This window comes from Taeniopygia guttata, chromosome 9 (genome assembly GCF_048771995.1).
Source record: "Taeniopygia guttata chromosome 9, bTaeGut7.mat, whole genome shotgun sequence".
NCBI lineage: Eukaryota > Metazoa > Chordata > Aves > Passeriformes > Estrildidae > Taeniopygia > Taeniopygia guttata.
In genome coordinates, this window is record NC_133034.1 from 10471281 (window position 1) to 10490509 (window position 19229).

The 19229-nt window shown below is 38.2% G+C and overlaps 1 protein-coding gene across 1 annotated transcript in view; it reads left to right on the top strand.

Annotated features, from left to right (window-relative positions):
• COL4A3 (collagen type IV alpha 3 chain) overlaps nucleotides 1-19229 on the top strand; it is a 56066-nt gene that overhangs the window by 19208 nt on the left and 17629 nt on the right. Inside the window, exons 10-34 of the mRNA XM_030280415.4 lie at nucleotides 354-416; nucleotides 899-934; nucleotides 1048-1089; nucleotides 2451-2528; nucleotides 3935-3997; nucleotides 4255-4311; nucleotides 5793-5837; nucleotides 7251-7304; nucleotides 7683-7724; nucleotides 8424-8511; nucleotides 8862-8897; nucleotides 9218-9382; nucleotides 9579-9671; nucleotides 10410-10505; nucleotides 10856-10926; nucleotides 12115-12303; nucleotides 12821-12989; nucleotides 13823-13915; nucleotides 14412-14516; nucleotides 15368-15465; nucleotides 15938-16088; nucleotides 16200-16313; nucleotides 17087-17254; nucleotides 18345-18434; nucleotides 19022-19156. Of these exons, the coding sequence (XP_030136275.4) occupies nucleotides 354-416; nucleotides 899-934; nucleotides 1048-1089; nucleotides 2451-2528; nucleotides 3935-3997; nucleotides 4255-4311; nucleotides 5793-5837; nucleotides 7251-7304; nucleotides 7683-7724; nucleotides 8424-8511; nucleotides 8862-8897; nucleotides 9218-9382; nucleotides 9579-9671; nucleotides 10410-10505; nucleotides 10856-10926; nucleotides 12115-12303; nucleotides 12821-12989; nucleotides 13823-13915; nucleotides 14412-14516; nucleotides 15368-15465; nucleotides 15938-16088; nucleotides 16200-16313; nucleotides 17087-17254; nucleotides 18345-18434; nucleotides 19022-19156 (2341 nt within the window). The remainder of the gene's footprint in view (nucleotides 1-353; nucleotides 417-898; nucleotides 935-1047; nucleotides 1090-2450; nucleotides 2529-3934; nucleotides 3998-4254; nucleotides 4312-5792; nucleotides 5838-7250; nucleotides 7305-7682; nucleotides 7725-8423; nucleotides 8512-8861; nucleotides 8898-9217; nucleotides 9383-9578; nucleotides 9672-10409; nucleotides 10506-10855; nucleotides 10927-12114; nucleotides 12304-12820; nucleotides 12990-13822; nucleotides 13916-14411; nucleotides 14517-15367; nucleotides 15466-15937; nucleotides 16089-16199; nucleotides 16314-17086; nucleotides 17255-18344; nucleotides 18435-19021; nucleotides 19157-19229) is intronic.

Consider the following 19229-nt stretch of genomic DNA (forward strand, 5'->3'; position numbering starts at 1 on the left):
TTTGAGAAAAAAAAAAGCTTTAAAGTAGGATTTATTGCATAGAATATTTGAAGGATTGAAGGCTTATTAGAGGCATTAATAGGACCATATGGATTATGAGTCCACATTTCTCAGAGGACTACCTCCTCACTTGAGTAGTTTAGTTTAGGAACAGATGTTTTCTCATGTTTCAAAACATATGCCAAATAATAAAGCAGTGAGGAAGAATTATACTCCTGTTTCCCTGAGACAGGAAAAGGAAATTCAGAAGCAGAGCTGCTCCTCTGTTTCTCATCCACTTCATTGAATTTGGTGTTGCATTTTGCTCATAATCTTGCCAGGAGATTTATTCCTGTTTCTTTTTTAATATGCAGGGTGCCCAGGGTGCTCAAGGATATCCTGGGGAACTTGGACCACAGGGCCCTCCAGGACCTTTAGTATGAATTTGTCTCACTTGTTACTTTGACCTTTGATTTTCCCTAAACCCTATGGAATTACACAGATACAAGTACTTGACTCTCCCAGACTTATTTGAGGTCTAGACACAAGTGTATGTAAAAATTATGTTTTTCTGAACACATCTGATTTCTTTTTCCATGTCTTTTGATTATTTTTATGCATGATAATTTCTATATTTTTAGAAGCATCCCTTGTCCATGTAGGCAAAAATTTTAATTTTCAAATAACTATCTATTAATTCACTTAAAATACTAATATGCATAACACTGAGAGATGCATACATTTGCAGCTATACTGTGTAAACAATCTGTCACCCACTGACAATGGCTTGCAGTTGTAAAGGTGGAGGAAAGAGTAAAAATGGGATATAAGTTCTGTGGACGTTGGGTACTTCAAAACACCTGTATCAGAGAACAAGGTTGTAAGTTTTTTAGCTGAGGATTCTTTTCCTGTTTTGTAGGGCGTGCCAGGGAAACCAGGACCTCCTGGACCTAAGGTAGTCTCAGATTGGTAAAAAAATGAAAACTTCTTTTGTGTGTAATATGAATCAACCCATGTTTAAATGTTTGTGAAATTTAAAAAAAATAACATTTGGGGATTTTTTTTCAGGGTCTTATGGGACTGAAAGTAATAGGAGCCAAAGGAAGAAAGGTAATTTCATAAGGAGCTTTAAACATTTTATAAGTTTTGTTTTTGTTTCCTGCATTTTCTGATTTGTTATGGTGAAATGTTTGGGGAAGTACTGTAAAATGCAAATTTTCAGTAGATATGTGGGAGTCTTTTGTTGAAAAATGGAAACATGGCAATGCTCTCTAAGGTCAAAATGTTTTCACATAAGAGCTGATGAGATAAATATCTAGACAGAAGATTAGACACTGAAGAGAAGCCAGTAATTAATATTAATTAGTACATAGCATTAAATTAATATATATACTTTAAATGCTTATCTAAGCAGATAAACAGTGGTAAATATGTAGCGTTTGTAGTCTTACAACTTTTGTCCAATATATTTTCAGCATCAGCCCTTCTGATGCTAGCAAAACCCCCAGATTTTGAATAAAAATTGGATAACTTGTCTTTCATGTACTTACTTTGTATCCCATGTAATTGACATTAAGTCAGGTATTACTAATGCCCACATTGTCTCTCAGTACCCAGCCTGCATTTGCAGGACTACTGCAGTTAATCTGAATATCCTTGTAAGAGATTAGTGCATCTCACAATTATGCCAACTGACTTGCACAGATTCAGTTTTAACATTGTGATCACTACCCAGAATGTGCTAGGAGTTTCCTGGGGAAAAAAGTTGCCTATAAACCTGGTTATTCACTAGGAGTAGCTCAGGTGACCATGGAACATCTTGTTTCTTTATGAAAGAGTGGCACATTCTTTGCTGTTGTGCTGCATATTCATGCAAAAGCATTCCTGGCTTAAAATCACTGAAAATTGTGGATATTGTTTTATTGAGGTCCACAGGAAAGATCACACTGAGGACTTTCCCAGGCCTCAAAGATTCTTAATGAAAAAGTGCACTTCAGTACTTATGTTGCCAGTGAAGGACACATGAAAGCTTGTTATGTCTGTTAGTACCATGATTCTGTGATCTTCCTAGAATACCCAGACTGCAGTTTGGACGATGTCACCAAAGACAGCTCATGTAATCTACTGCTTGATGTAATTAAATAGAGATAAATATTGTAATCAAGGAGAAAATTTTGCTTGATTTAAAATAGTTTTGTACCAAATAGATAGGATTGAAAATTTAAGTTGCTTCTAGAAACTTTAAGAGATATCAGCATATTCATTTTTATATTAATCAGCTAGGGGAAGGTTAAGTCTTCAATGTCTTTTTTTCTGGAATTTAAATGGCAAAAAAAGGGAAATGCTAACTGAATTAATAGCTGAGTATAATAACAGAAGAATTTTCATGGTATCGAAAATATAGTAGTAGTAATTTGAAATAACAAAAACACACTGCTTGTAATTTTCTCTATTCTTCTTTTTCTTTCAAGGGTGACACTGGGTTAACTGGACCCCCTGGGCCCCCAGGAACTGTTATTGTGACATTAAGCGGACCAGACAACATGACGGTAGTGAAATTGTTAAACATCACTTTCAGATAAGCCATCTGACTAAGTTCTATTGTGAGAGGATGTTTTCATCTTCACTGCTCTGATAACATATATTTTTATCCATCCTAATGTTTCTCAGATTTGTTTCATTAGATTCTAGGCTCTCTTAGAGTGTCTGTGTGGAGCCAGCTTGGATGAGCCTATGTGCTCATGTGCACATCTGCACATGCCAGTGAAATGCTTCTTGCTACCAGTGCCCTACCTGCTGGGAATCTGAGTACATGAAGAGTAAATCACTTCTGCTTCACCCAATCCACATGGATGTTCTGAATGGCTACCAAAGCCACAGCTGTGCTGACCTCTGGGCCTTGGCACTGAGAATGTCAGACTCTGAGCTACCAGAGTTTCACAAAAGCTTACAACATGTTCATGTACTTTTTGTAGTTTTTTCATTATTTTTACTGAAACCTGAGTAATCATGGAAAGTGTTGGAAAGACAATAAATATAGAAAGGAATAATCAGATTCAGCTTTAAGTATTGCTTTGTAAATTAAAATTATTGCATTGTGTCCTTATAGAGAAATTAAACAGCAATAGCCAATAGAATTCAAAATATTAATAGATCAACAGGACAATGTGTTTGTTCTTGAGTCCCTTTTTCCTATGGAATTTGCATCTAATCTATGGAGTCATCCAAAGTCCCTCTCCATTATGTGCTGAAATAAAAGTGAATTTTACAAGAAGACTGAATTGAGAAAGATTGCAAAAGAGAGGTTCAGCTTTTAGGTACCCGAGCTCTCCCTGTTTAGACCAAATACAGAGCACCTGGAGCACTTTCCACTCTCAACTGTAGTGGCTTATCATGAGATGGTGGCAATTTTTAATGAACATTGGGCACTATGGTTTAGAAACCACTCAAAATTCCTTCCATAAATAGTTTGGTGCATGAGTCTAACCAGGTAATAATTAGATCATGAAATTTGGCTTTAGGATGTGGCCCAGTGGTGCTACAATATACCCTAGTCTAATCTTGCACCCACAGAGACAAGGTTGCCATAGGTGGCCGCTGCAATTACATGTGGAAGTAACTCTAGCTCCAGCAAAACAACTAAGGTCTATCTGGTTTTTTTTCTTGTTGCCATTTGTGGGGGTATTTACTGCAATCGTATTGTATGCAATCAGAGATAGGTTGTTTTGACCTAGCTCTATTCTGAAATGTGCAGAAACAGTTTCTTTTTCAAACATCAGACTTAGGCAGGAGCACTGATACGAAGTTTCTGCTTCTTAATCGTTGGAGTAGAACCATCTCTGCTGAAAAAATCTTGCTGGCGACAGCAGGATTTCCTATTTGTAGAACCAGACTGAAATAGAAAGCATAGAAAAATCCAAGACACCACAGTAAGTGCTTCTTTTTTATGTAATAGGACTTGAAAGGAGAAAAAGGAGAAAAAGGATCAAGAGGACCCCCAGGGCCAATGGGGTTTGCAGTAAGTGACCAGGAGTAAATCCCTTAAATCCAGATGTTCAGGCAGCATCACCTAATAAATGCTACTCTTTACAGTTCAGTATTTACGCTAATTACTTCAGCCTTTAATTACAAGAATAGAACTAATTAATATAATAAAATACCTATTAATAGCATTCCACCTGTATTTTTTTAAAGATAAAAAATTACAAAATATATATTTAACTTAGAAAATGTGAGTTTCAAAACATGAGTATCCTCAGTGTAATTTTGTTCCAGGGGCCAGTTGGTGATTCTCAAAGTGAAAAGGGTGACCGAGGAGAACCAGGAGCACAGGTGTGTGCAAACAGTTGAATACATATGTGTTAGTCTTTTCTGAAAAACAGTTTTGAACAAGTGTTGCTGTCTAGTTTAAAAGTGCTCTCCTAGACATATACTGGATTTGTAGTGCAAGAGTATAGTAGAAAACTCCATGCTTGCTTAGGCAGCAGACTTAAAATAGTATGTTCAACCAGCAGCGGTGTGGAGATATGGAGAAAGTTTCCTAAGAGTTACTTCCTTAACAGCATAGTATATGAAAAAATATTTATTAAAAAAAATCCATGCATAAAAACCCCATACAATTTACCTGATTATATCTTTTCTTGGAAGATAATTAAAGGAAAGCTATTACTTTCATTCAAATGCCTTTCAAACTTTCAGATAAAATCTAGTCAATGACGGATGCAGGGTCCTAGTCATGGAAACTGCTAATTCATAACAACTTAATGATATATAATAAGGGAGAACCCTAAAATAATCAAATAAATCGAAATGTTTTGTGACATTTTCTGAATATAGATTTTGAATACATTATGAATGCAATACTAAGAAAAATAATTTTCAAATTAAATATTTCATTCAGCCTAAATGTATATATTTTTGAAACTTTGTCTTACTTCTTGTGGTTGCAACACATTTTCTTCCACAAGGAAACATAGCAAGACAAGACCCTGGTACTACCTGAGGATTGTTCTTTCTTCAGTTGTACGGTGGTATAACAATAATGGTGTTAGAGAGAAACTTGATTGTTATTTTTATTATTCCTATACATAACGAAAATTTCAAATTGAGTTACGAGTGTAAAGTTCTGTAAGTTCTTGCAATCCAATGTGTGTTAATAATCCTCCATCTTCTGTGTATCTTTCACATTCTTCTGCTTGCAAAAGCCTTTTTCTGCCTTGCAGTGCTTTTTGCCTCCCTCCCCTTTGTCTCCTTATTTTGTTATGAATTTCTCAAACAGTTGTTTCTTGTTGCCACACAAGATACAGGACCCCAGCAGATACCTCTGGCATGCTTCCTCCTTCTGTTTTCACTTTTCCATCTACTACCCTGCTTTGATACCTTTGAAGTGCACTCCCTGTTCCTTTTCATTAAGTAATTTCTCCTCAAGTCATTCCATACAGGAAATGGGGTTCAGAGAATTTTCCTTCAGTGTCCTTCCAAACTCACCATGGGAAGGGCTGCTTGCTGCTGTATTGTTTTATTTGTCTTGTTTCTGCAAGAACCTGATTTTTCACCAAGCTTTCTGCACTTGCATGGTACTTTGTACTGCTGGAGTCTGGCACAAATAATCCTCCACAAGAGAAGCAATGTCAGTGGAATATCTTACTTCTGGTTTTGTAGAGTTTTATGAACTTTAGTTATGATCAATAAATACTTTAAATTAATCTTAATGGCTTTTTACAGTTATGTGCACAGCATCGAGTTGCTATGCTCTTTGAATGCAACAGCCTCACTTTAAACAGTTTATTTTATTTTACATTTTTCCTTTGCAGGGGAAGACTGGAAAAGAAGGTGCCCCAGGTCCACCTGGCTTACCGGTAATGAAGGAAGCCTTCTAAATGTTTTCTAGGTGATAGACATCTGTTTATGACAATTCTGTCTTCCTGTCACAGCTTTTCTCTCATTGTGGAATGTGTTTCAAAATGTTGATTTGCATACACTGAAACATTTCCTTCATGCAACTGCCCTTGGAACATACCATGTCCTCACAGATTTATGTGAAGGAGAAAGAGGCTCAGTTCATAGATGCATTGATTCTATGACAATTAAAAAGACCTGTTGCTTGCTGCTGACTGTCTAATGAGTTTGAGACACACTCCAAGTTAAGCAAAATTAATTCTACAGAGTTTTTTCTGGTTAGTCACATTGAAATTTTTTGTGAAAGACTTATGTATTCCCTTTAACAAATCAAGAAGTGAATAGTTTTTAATCACTAGGATCAAAGACATTGTTTTACGATGAAAAGTTATTGTCAGGGTCATGGCTCTCTTGGCCTGGAATAATATGACTGATAGCTATGAGACTAATTTTGTCAACATATAGTTCTTAAAATATGCCATTTTAGAAGCAAAATAGTATAATTTGTGTACTAATTTAAAAGTTGGAGTTGTTCAGATGTGTTTGAAATACTGTATTCAATTGGTTAAGTATCAGCTCTTTTTACTTCAGCTCTAGTTTCACAACATCATTAGAGTCACAATGACCTTTATAAATATCTTACCAAAATTCTTACTGCCAGAATAGTCCATTGCACATGTATCTTACTATAACATCATCTTTGTCATGCTAAAATGACCTTCACAGGCAGTCTAAACACATTCCAGTCTGACAAAGAACACTGAATAACAGACCACAAAGCTCTACTGCCTCTAACAGAAAGAAAATTTTCTGTCATGACAAAGACACGTCATTGCTCTGTTCCCATTTCAGCTTTACTCACTAGCAGTGTATTCAGCTGCATGAGTCTACAAGAAGTCCCTCTCCCTTGCCTGTATTCACTTACAGAAAGCCTCAGTCTGCACTGTCCTGGTGCTGCCCACACCTCTTGAGATCAGCACCATCCCTCAGACTGAGCGAGTTCTGGGGGAGGGTGTTGAATGCAAGAGTCTTGCATTGTGTACAGTTTCTCCCCTTCAGAAATAATTTACAGAGGACGAACAGATCAGAGACTCCTACATTTGTGCCATGCAGAGCAGCTTCCCCTTGGGAGTTAGAATGTGCTGTAAAAAATGCAGGTTTGGATGGGGCACTTGCAGCTTTTCCTGCAATCATGGAGCTGTACCTCAAATTGGGTCTTTCCCTGCAGCTTCTTCTCCTGAGCAAGTTGCATTCACCTTCCCATCACCATGGAAGGTTAAAGCTTTACATTTTAGATCTTACTGTTGCCAGTGCTAAAAGATTATAAAATTATAAGATTATATCCTTATAAAACTGTGTGCTGTCACCTGCAGGGACAAAAGGGTGAACAGGGCAAGCCAGGACTGACAGGAAGGCAAGGAGCTAAGGTATTGTCCAACAGTTTTGTTACTGCTTTTGAGGATGAGGTTAAGGTATGTTTGGAGGTTATTTTATAATTTTATTTATCACTGTGCATATAATATGTTTCACTTGGCCAAAAAGATAAGTAAGGGTATCATGGAATATGGAATGGATCAGCTGTAGCAAATAATTTGTTTGAACTGGTGTCCATCTATGTCTGCTGATGAGTTCCTGTAGGTCTTTGTGTGTGCAGCTGAACAGCTGTGTAAAGAACAGACACAGGGTGGTGAAGGACTAGTCAGGAAGAGTTGATTTTTTAAAAGTTTTGAGCAATGTACTGAAGTAACAGTGGGTAAATGTGACTCCATATATTGTTTTTAATAAACAAACCTATCTCTATGAAGGGAATGAAAGGAAACCCTGGTCCACCTGGAGCTTGTGGTCGAGTAAGTGTAAATTACCTTCATATACCATTTTCCTAAACCATTATAATAAGAATAATCCAAATTGTTTGCATGAGGATAATAATAATGGATATCCTGCGATGCTCTAATCAGGCATGGCTTTTGCAAAATACTGATATTGCTGTGATTCTCACAGAGATCTTCTTTCATATGTAATTGCTTACAGTATCTATGCCTGATTAGACCTCACCTGGATCCAGCAATTTTGGCAGGAGATTGGACTGTCAAAGAACAGTTACAAAAATTCACATAAGTTAATATTTAAATCAATTTCAATAACTTCTAGAACAGGGGCCTTAATTTTAAAATGCAAAGAAAACTTTTTATGAAAGGAAGTTGGCATGAGTACTGTTTCCCTGTCTAGTCATGCTGTCTCCCTAGTGGCTTTCCTAAAGTCTCCAAGTGCACCTAATGGAAACCTTCTGCCTAAATTGTTCAGAAGAAATAGCTTTGCAAAAAGCTGAAGTGTTTGTGATATTGACAGAGTACTAAAAAAACCACCGCTGCTAATAACAATTTTGATTTAATTTCTGGTTGCTTGTAATTAGTAAGGTCTTGTGGTATCAGAACATCAAAATTATGAATGAGATCAAAACATTGCTTTAATCAAGTGTTCAGTGTGAGGTACTGTGCTTCTCTCTTCATTCTTGCAATTCCTTTTCTTACCACCTTTCTCTTGAGACGGAGTATTATGATTATGTGGTTGGTGAAAAAGGGGATGAAGGACCCCCTGGACCTCCAGGACCAAAAGGTCAACGTGGCATGCCTGGTGAGTGGGATATCAAAATTAAAATTTTGTATTAAAAACAGTCCCCTTAAAGGGCTTATGTTTTCAGCAACCTTCTGCCTTTACAAGAAAATTTCCTAGACTCACATCTAATTGCTGGCTTGAAATGTATCCTGAGACTTTGATTTATAGCATTATTTACCCTTAAAAATAATTGCAAGTATGCAATAGTTGCATGAGTGGTAGATGCCTACTCAGGCAAAACCAAATTCTTATTTTAAATTTTAAGCTTAAAATGCAAAAGATCAAAATTGATATTCAATGCTATTGAACAGTGACTTTGTAGAGTATAGAGCGGTTTAACTCGAGTTTTTAATATTTTGCTTTTGCAGGACCACAGGGTCCTCCTGGAGCTGCTGGTAGACCAGGTATTTGCAGGAATAAAAGACATTGTTCTTCCTGTCTATTACACTGAATCACCTTTGTCAAATACTAGTTTCAGATTACTTTAAAAATATCTCTATGTGCTAAAAAATTGTCACCCAAGAGCTTTGATGGGTCAAGTACTTAGGTTAAAAATAATTTTTAAATATCTGGAGATTCTCACTTTGATTAATATATTTCAAGATAGAAAAAGATTTGTGGGATGAACTTGGTGTGTTTGTCTGTCACTCGTCTTATTGAGTACTGAGGTTTGAAATGCCATTTCTTCTTTAACTCTGCTTTTGTATTTTTCCCCTTTGATTAGGTGTGTCAAGACCTGGTCTGAGAGGTCCCCCAGGATTTCCTGGGCCAAAAGGAACAAAAGGAGAGAAAGGACAAACTGGCTTGTGTATAGTAGGCCCTCCAGGACTGCCTGGTATTGCTGGCAGGCCTGGTTCTGTTGGATTGCCAGGTCCTCCAGGAGAACCAGGTACTTCTAGTTGCAGGTGGTTTGGATTTTTCCAGGTAGCTCTCTCTTTTAAATGAATTGTTGAATATCCCAAGTTGGAAGGGACCCATAAGGATCAGAATACTGTTTCCAGCTCATCCCTGCAACTTTTTTCTCCCTTAGCAAGCAGAGAATTGTCTGAATAATCTGTGATATAAAAATCTCATTTCATTAACAGGTAGAGTAAGATTTGGAACTGGCCTGCCAGGACTTCCTGGAGAGCCAGGGTGTACAGGACCTCCAGGACCTCCAGGAGATACTGGAATGAGAGGTCAGTTTCAGATAACTGTCACTCAGAAGTAGATGGTACAATCTAGTAATCTTCATGGATCCTCATTAGATTTGTTTTTTTATTTAATTTACCTTTTAAATAATTTGCTGGGTTCAGAGTTTTAAGAACATTCATTATGGATGGTGAGATATCTTCCTCCCTTTACATCAACTGAAAGAGTGGTGATGTGCCAGTGCTGCACACCAGTTGTACAGAACTGTGGCGTGGTGTAGTGTGCCACTACACAGGAACACACAGTTACTACAGGTTGGTAGGGCTTTGTACTCTGTGATGTTCGTGCTGATGGTTCATCTCTGAAAGAAGCTGCCACTTCCACCCACAGGAACTGCTGAATCTCTTTGCCCTTTGTTTGTCATTAGAATGACCCTGAGTGTTGCAGTACTCTGTTACTTGGAAATGTAGGTCCCTTACATATGCTTAGAGTCAGGCTTATCAGTAAAGTGACTGTATCCAAATTGTTTGCTAAAACTTGACTTGAAAAAATCAAGACGTTTAAACCAAATGTTTCTGTCCTTTCAATTAATTGCAGTCAGTTCTGATTGACTTTCTGACCACAGGTAATTTAGTACTGTATTAGAAGTGATCTTCCAACAAAATTAAGGCCATGATTCTACCACTCCTGGCCAAAAAGTGTTAGCTATAACAAAGTAAGTAACACATTAGTTAAGCTTGAAAATTGCTTGCTGTGGAGCAACTAATGATTTATTTTCATTCTAGGTGATGATGCTCGTATGTGTACAGATTGTATCTACATTCCGGGAATGCCTGGTCTTCCTGGTTCTCCTGGGCCTCGTGGTCAGGATGGCATGCCTGGTAAATTATCTTGTTCCTAACAGGATAGTAGGAGTGCAAATGATTTTGATTTTAGCATGAGAATTAGGTGTGGGCATGTCTGCAGCCTGCCGTCCTTGAAGTAGCCCTGAGGTGGTAGTGGTGAGTGCGAGAGCCTGGAGCAGCCCCCTCTGCTGATATGAGCACAAGACATAAAAGATTGGAACTCGAGACCTGATAGGCTTTAGGTGCAGCCTGAAACCAGCTCAGTCTATGATGAGTAGTCACTGTAACAACAGAAACATTGAATACTGGGTGCAATTATTGGAGCGTGTAAAAATCCATGTCCTTGTTTTCATTATTCTTTACTAAGTATACTGTTTATTTTACAGGTAGAGAAGGAACAACAGGTCCAAAAGGTTCTCCAGGTTCTCCAGGAACACCAGGGCTTCCAGGGGCTCAAGTAAGACTGATTTTTCAGATTAACATTCAGATCCCACAAGAATTATTTCAGAGAAACCTCATGGCTAGTGCTACATGCAGTGTCATACTGGGTGATCTCAACAGGTTTTTTCCTGTAGTAATGAATGTGTCAGCATGGGAGGCAAGGCAGAGAATGTGATGAATGGCTCACGCAGCTTTACATGAACCTGGTTGCTCAGTGCAGCAAGTTAGCCCAGACAGTGAGGCAGGTAAATAAATACCTGTGTGATTAACCTGTGCTGCACCTCATGGTGCTGAGGCTGCTTGTTCTAGTATGGGTAGTCTAGAGTTACCTTCTATTCCTTTATATTCAATAATTCAATAATCATGGCAGTGGCTGTAAAGCATATATGGATTTTTGTATGCTGTGATCTTTGTTAGACTTCTTACTTCTCTTGTTTCCAGCATACTCAGGAGTTGCTAAAGCCCCAGCTGTGCAGAGAAACTTGCTTCTCATCATACCCTCTTCAGGGGTGCAAAGGACACTCCCTCCAGGGAAATGTTATGTAGAGGGAAGTCTGCCACTTGCTGCCACACACATCATTTGGTTGTGCTAACTTGTGCCTGTAGTTGTAATTATTTATGGGAAAGTACAGCCTGTGCTGTCCAATAGAAAATCATGCACAAATATTTGTTGTGGTGGTTGCTGTACAGATGCAGAATGAGTCTGCTAACAGGCTTCCAGGAGCCCCCTAAGAGTTCATGAGCCCAAGATCACTAGAGCCCAGTGTGCTTTCAGCTGGGACAGTGTACCTGCTTTGTAACCTGTGGGGGAGAGAAGGGAGAGGGAAGTTAACTAGAAACAGAGCCAGCTATGCCTCTTAGAGTGTCCCCGGAGAAATATTCCAATGTGGAGGAGAAATCTCTAACTAGGTCTTAAAGTCCTCCTTTTTGTGCCATGGTCTTACTTGTTAAATTATGTTACATTATTCCTGCTTGTAATAGCATAAATGAAATGGTAGTCTAGTCAAAAGAAGTAAAAGCAGGAGAAAAAGAAAAGACAAAAAACCCCAAAACCCTATTCATTGAAGTGTGCTATTACAGAGAATAAAAATCAGAATAGGGAGAGGTATGAAATATGAGAGGTATTTAATTCTAAAAAAAAAAACAACTTGAAAACAGATTACATATATCTAGCACTGAAATTATTTTGATAACTCTATTCTAGGGACCTCCAGGTTTTAGAGGAGATCAGGGGCGTAAAGGATCAAAAGGTGAGCCAAGATATGTACATCCAGAAGGGCCAAAAGGTGAGCAAGGAGATCCAGGAGCCAGGGGAGAAAAAGGAAGAAGAGGTTCAAGTGGATTTCTGGGAAGACCTGGCTCTAAAGGTTCCAAAGGTTCTAAAGGTGAAGAGGTGGGTATGCACTTTTTGCAATTAATATGGAAATCTTGGAAACCTAAGTCAGTATTTTATCTTGTACAACACTGTTTAATCTATGCAGATATTTCAGCTGAATATCCCCTACCTGACTGAGGGTTACTGTCCTCAACTTTAACAACCAATATGCATGAAAGAAGGAGAGGAAATATTCTGATGTAATACCAGAGAGATGAGGCCAGTATAGGTACACATTGCTGAAAAACCTCAGTAGTCTAGTGAGCTGTTAGTTTGGATATGGATACTGGAGCATTTTGTTGGATTTCTATGACGGATAAAATATTTTTAAAAAGCATTTTCCTGACTACTTATAATGCTTAATATAATTCAAATACTTCCTGTTCAATCTTTATGGGTTAATCTTCATAGAACTGACCATAAAAGTAGAATTGTTAGGGCAGAGCTCAGCAGACAAAAAAACAGAAATGGGAATTTTGTTAAGAAAGCTGGTGTGGAAAGCAAGTAATTCTTGGTATACGTGTGTAATCATTAGGGATTGGCTGGATCAAAAGGAGATAGAGGACTACCTGGATTGCCTGGTAGACTTGGGCTTCCTGGAGAAATGGGGCTTCCTGGACTGCCAGGTTATGGACCACAAGGAGTAAGAGGTATTAAAGGCTCTAAAGGAATACCTGGACCACCTGGATTACCTGGAGAAGCTGGTTTGTAACTTCCCTATTTTACTGTGTTTTACCTATGTTAAAGACCACTTGATTAAAATTGCAGAGATAGATTGAAATCAAAGACATAATTTATGAAACATGGGAAACCTCTCCTTGCCATGGGACTTCCAGAGCATTGTCCCAACTTTGGCACCTCCAAAGACAGAAGCAAAAGTCTTAGGGTGAAAAGATAATTGAGGTTGGAAGGGACTCTGTGCAATCTGAACTTCATCTCAGCACAGGGACAGCTATGAGATCAGACCAAGGTATCGTTATCCAGTTGGTCCTTGAAAATCTCCAAGAACAGAGACAGCACATTATCTCTGGGCAGTGTGTTCTAGTGCTTGACTGACCTCTCTGTGGAAACAGAAACTATTCAAATATGCAGCCAGTCATCTCCATTAGTGTAACCTAAGTCAGTGGGTTAAATGTAAAGGGCATAATAATTTTTGAAACATACTAGTGGAAGAACTCAGCTGAGTGGCAGATATAAACAAGCTTGCTTAAAGATAATTCCCATTGAGCTTTTATGACATGGAGTTGAAGATTTAAGCACTTCTCAGTTGCACCATTTTCCTGGTGACTTTGTGCTGTTTTTTCTGCATCTCCCCTAGACTGCAGGAGGGTTGAGAGGAAGACTGCAGGTGTCAATAGAAGGCTTTTACTTAAGGAAGCCAGGATGTGAAGGCTTTTCAAAATCTGTTGGAGTTTCAGAAATATGCAACTATAGAAGACTACATTTTTAGCCAAGTAGATTGATCACTCATATTTTTAAATGCTTGAGATTGACAAACTCTGTGCCTTTGTAATATTTTATAATGTATATTCTGAAGGTCTAAAAGGAGAGACCAGTAGGGCAACTCCATTACCTGCATTGCCAGGACCTCAGGGACCACGTGGTTTACCTGGACCCCCAGGAGTGCCTGGTAAGTACAACACTAAATCAGTGAAACAGCTAAATTCAGACATTGGTTAACTGCAAGGCATTTTTTCTTGGGTTTTGTAGAACAATAGTCCTAAAAACTGTCTTGAACAGCACAGGAAGTTTTTTTTTTTTTGTTATTACAGTTTTATGGTAGTTTGTTTTTATAGTTGCTTCTGTTTCAAGACTAACCACTATAAAGTGTGTTTGGAACCTTTCAAGAAGTGGAAGATACATGTCTGCATGTAGCTGTTTCTAGGAGTCTGGAATTTGGCCAGATTGCATAAAAACTTAACTCACAGACTCATAAATGCTTTGACCCTGTGAATGGAATTACCACTTTAACTGTGAAAACCCACAGTGGAGAAATAGTGTGTAATTATAATATAATCTACAGTTGTATCCTTATTAATAATAATAACTATAACTCACCTAATCTTACAAGTTGATGTTCTGTAGTAAGATAATTCACAGTTTTAAAATTTATTTTCTTTGGGCAGGTAGGGTTGGAACAAGAGGTCAGCCAGGTGATCCAGGACATTCAGGACCAACAGGTGACACAGGCTTTCCAGGGCTTGGGTTTCCTGGGAACCCAGGCCCAAAAGGTAAAATACTCTTTTTGACCTTCCAAAAAAAGCAAAATAAAACAAAACAAAACAAAAAAAAAGTACACCTTAAAATAATTAGCAAGCTAAAAAAAAGAAAATCAATGAATAAACAGATACGTGTTTTTAGCAGTCTTGTAATTTACTGCCTTAAAATTGCAATAAATTGCAAGTTTGAAATATTTTGAGGTATTTCAGAGTATGAAGTCTCAAAGCTGACAGTAGGGAAATATTTTTTAAAGACATTAATGTTTGCTGGAATACTGCCCAAACAGGTGCAGCTATCTCATCTGAGTGCTGCACTTAATTCAGATGAATTCTCTTTACCTGGATATGTGTTAGAGTCAGAGCTGTATAAGAGTCAGTACTTCATTTTTAATCAGTTTTGGTTGTGTACAGTGCAATACCTGCTCTAATATGCAGGTAATATAAAGCATTTTCAATACTGTAAACTTAGCCATTCCTTATGCAAAGTTATTACTCCCCTTGAACCCTAGAAATACTAGGAAATTCTCATCCTGTAAGGACTAGAGTTAACAAAAAAAGTTCAGGTACTGAAACTTGTACCAAGCTGCTTGCTAAAGAGAACAGTAGGGAGCTGACATCAGAATGGCTTCACTTGAAAAAAAAATGGCGACTTGCTTCAAGTCAATGAATTAACAAGCAATGTTACAGTCAATTTTGAGTGAGTATGTAAGGAGCAAGATGCTGTGTGTCACATTAGCTCTGAAATCAAGATCCTCCCTTCAGCTCATGTAAGCTGCATTAGTGTCAGAGGCTTATAACTGCACACATGCAAGTACCCTTTTGTAAAACAAAGTATCTGTACTGCCATTTAATTCCTTTTGCAGGAGATAAAGGGCTTGCAGGAGGCAGAGGGCCACCAGGTTGTGAAGGAAAGACTGGAGATCCAGGCCGACCTGGGAACCTAGGACAACCAGGACAAAAGGTTTGGTTAGAAATACAGCACAAGCTTTTCCATAGGGCCCATTCATTCAACTGATTGTGATTGTTTAGATAAATAATTTTATTTAAATATATGACTATGATATAAAAATAAAGGAAAAGTTGTATTTGCACAAACTTCACCCCCACTTTTATAGATGTTCAAATCTTTTCATAGCTACAGAAGGCATCTCAATGCAGTAAAGACCAAATGGAGGGAAGTCTTGCATTGCTGCATAGCAACTTCTTAGGGCTAGAAGACAAAGTTTAAAAGCTGTCTAAATTAATTACTCAGCTAGCTAACAAGGAACATCCAGTGGTCTGCTGAATTGAAGCCATTAGAAATTATAGGGTGAAAGATCCCAAGGGAATAAAGAGAATTACCCCAATAAAATAAGGTCATTATTACTCCAGTGGAGAAAATATTTTGGCAGATTTGCAAAGCAGAAAGGATTGTTTACATTTCTGTGTTGCAGGGTGAGCCAGGCATGGTTATTCCTGGAGAGCCAGGAAGAATGGGTTCACCAGGAGGTCACGGCAGTCCTGGCTCCAAAGGTGAAGATGGACTTCCAGGGCTCCCAGGCCTACCAGGGCATCCTGGGCATGATGGTGATGATGGCCTAAGAGGTAATGTTGCCAGAGAAGCTCTGGGAGCACAGCATGTTCCTTTAAGGGAAATCAAGTCAAACAAAGTTCACTGAAAGCCTTTGGCTGTGAATCCACTCTCATGTCTTTTAGGAGATCGTGGCTCACCTGGAGCTCCTGGAGACCCGGGTTTTCCAGGGAAACCTGCTGAATGTCTGATTGGCCTGCCAGGTTTACCAGGTGGCCAGGGAGCTACAGGCCCACCAGGTAGGGCTTTCTGACCCAAAAATGCCATTTGACTGGGTGAACTGGGTTTTGCTTCTGCTTTCCAATGGCCTGAGGGAGCTGAAATTGTTTCTGGATATTGGTTATAGAATAGAATGCAAGAAAATATGAGTCCATTTAAAAGATGTTCTTTCTGTAGATGGGAGGAAGCACATACATTGATGAAGATGGATTAAGATTCAGATTCCATTGGGCAGTATAAAGAGTAATCACAAACTGACACAATTTCCACAGGACAAGGGATAGATATTTCAGACAAATCTCCCCTGTGGGACTGAACTTAGATTCAGTTGTGCAATAGGATTGATAAAGAAATAAATGAAAGGTAAAGCTCAGCTAGGTAGGAAAAGAATTTATGGTGCCAAAAGTACCTGCCTGTACTGAATATGATTTTCCTTTCAAAAAAACCACACTCAGATATACAGCACATTCCTTCTCCTATATATGATCTCAAAAGGATTAAAACCAAAAATTTATAAAGAAGGAATGCAAAATTGGTGGGGTTTTTGTGTTTAAGTTTTTCTTCTTTTTCTGGGAAAGAACAGATTTGTCTACTCTTTTTTTTCTTATTTTCAAAAATCCCAACTACAGCCCTCATAAAATCTTCTGAATGTATTTGTTGCCTTACAGATCATGTTTAGCCCCAAACAGGCAGAGTTCAAGAAGAGTTTAATGCTTATGAAGTAAAGATAGAGATGAAGGTTTGTTTTTCAGACAGATCTACCATACTTCACTATGTCCTGCACTTTTCTTAGGAGGAAGAGGTTTACAAGGCTCAAAAGGAAACCTGGGGGCTCCTGGTTTGAGTATCCCGGGAATCTACGGAAAGCCTGGGGAACCTGGATTAATAGGTCTTCAGGGAAATACGGGATTACCTGGTCCCAAGGGACAGTCTGGAAGGCCAGGAATCTCTGGTTTGCCAGGTAAGGTTTCCCCAAGTATTTCTGATGTAGCAACTGAGTCTTTGCAGAAAGGTGTTTTGCAGAAAGGTCATGTTTTTCCAGAATGAAGATGCTGAAATAGTTTTCCATTAACAGCTCTCATTTATCTTTGAGATTTTTATGAAAAACTAATTAATCATTCTTCCTCAAAGGATGAGCATATCTTGAAGTTCTCTTGACACAATGTGGAATTCTCTATAATAGTCTTCTGAGAACAGCATTTTATGTAGCTTTTTATATAGTAATGTATAAATAATACAGTAGGTTTTTATACAGTAATGAAATAGTTAATATTCAAAGCAAACCCCCAGCACAATGGAAGTGCCAAGTGTTTAGTTCTTATTCAGTATCCCTTTTCAAATAGTTTGTAATGCCAGCTTCTTTCTCTTATTAGCTCAGATCTAGAGTCTGACAGATCAAGTTCTGTCACTAAACAGAACTAACTTTAAGGAAGCTAAGTGGTCCCTGTAGGGTTGATTTTTTTAGTTTTTTCTTTCAGAAATGTGTTGAAATTTGTTTTGAAGAATAAAACAGATCAGTCATACAATGCTTCTTATTTCTAACAGAGATTTTTCTTTAATATCAAATCATTACACTGTGGGAAGGAGATGGTACATGCCTTTTTATATTGAGAACCTGTAAAGCTTTTGATAAACATGTAGCACTTGACTCAGTTATGCAAACATAGACTTCTGGTGGCATTTGAGGGAGTTATTTCCCAGCTGGTCTTTGACTCCTGATCCTGAAAGGAATTTCATTCCCACACATCTCATGACTGATCTCTCATCCCTGTCTGGGTATCTCAGATGCATTATCCTTACTGTTAGCTATTTAATTCATTGGAATAAGCTGTTGCAGCTACTAATTTAGGTAATTTGGGCATTATAAATCATGATTCTGTGGTTAAAGATGGGAAAACTGGCTCGGACAGTTACAGCAACGGAAAAAAAAAAACCAAAAAACCAAGCAATTAAACAATGAAATGACAGGTATGTGTGAAGTTTTCTGAAGTAATGCTCTGTTTAACTGATCTAATACTAACCAATATGTTCCTACTGCTTCAACTCCACAGGTGCAAGGGGAGATCCGGGTGTAATGGGACTGTTAGGAATTCCTGGGCCCCCTGGCATGGTTGGAAGACCAGGCAACCCCGGTATCCAAGGCGAGTGACCACTTTATATGCCTTCCTTATCACTTAGAATAGAGGAATTTCAATGCTCAAGTTAGTCTTGTGATCCATTTTTGTGTATGTTATCACTCCTGAGTACAGATGTTGTACTGCAACTTTTTTGAATTTTGATAAATTTATCTTCTGTATATGTGCAGTCCGCAGACTGAATGACAGCACCATATTTTTTAGAAGTTTTGATTTGCCATCTTTTCTCGTTAATTTTTAAGTGGCTGGTGATTTGCCCAATAAAGAGCAGAGAGCCTTTCTGTTGGGTTTTTTCCCTCCTGTGTGGATACTATTATGATATTTATTTAACATACACAGGACTGTATGTTTAGTCACTATAAGAAATAATTTCAATGTCTCACTGGAAAGACAAGCATTACTTGCTACAAGTAATCTGTACTTGTAGGTGTTTTATTGATGATTGGAGCAGTTAAGAAGCTAGTTTAGGTTGCTTTGAAATGTATATTTACATATGTAAATTACAATTGTTCTTGAATATTGGCATTATCTGGTTTGCTTTATGTCATCTAGTCAGGTCTCTTTAGAAAATTTCACTCTTTTTTTTCTTCCAGGTTCTCCTGGCTTCCCAGGAATAAAGGGAAGAAAAGGATTTCTTGGAGAAAAAGGTGAACCAGGTGATAAAGGTTTTCCTGGACCATCTGAGACCGTGGTTGGTATTGGGGACAAAGGAGAACGAGGTTTAAAAGGTACACATTCATTGCTCTGCCATTAACACTAGTCAGGGTTTTCTTCTGTTTTGCAGTTCCAGTGGACTCTAAA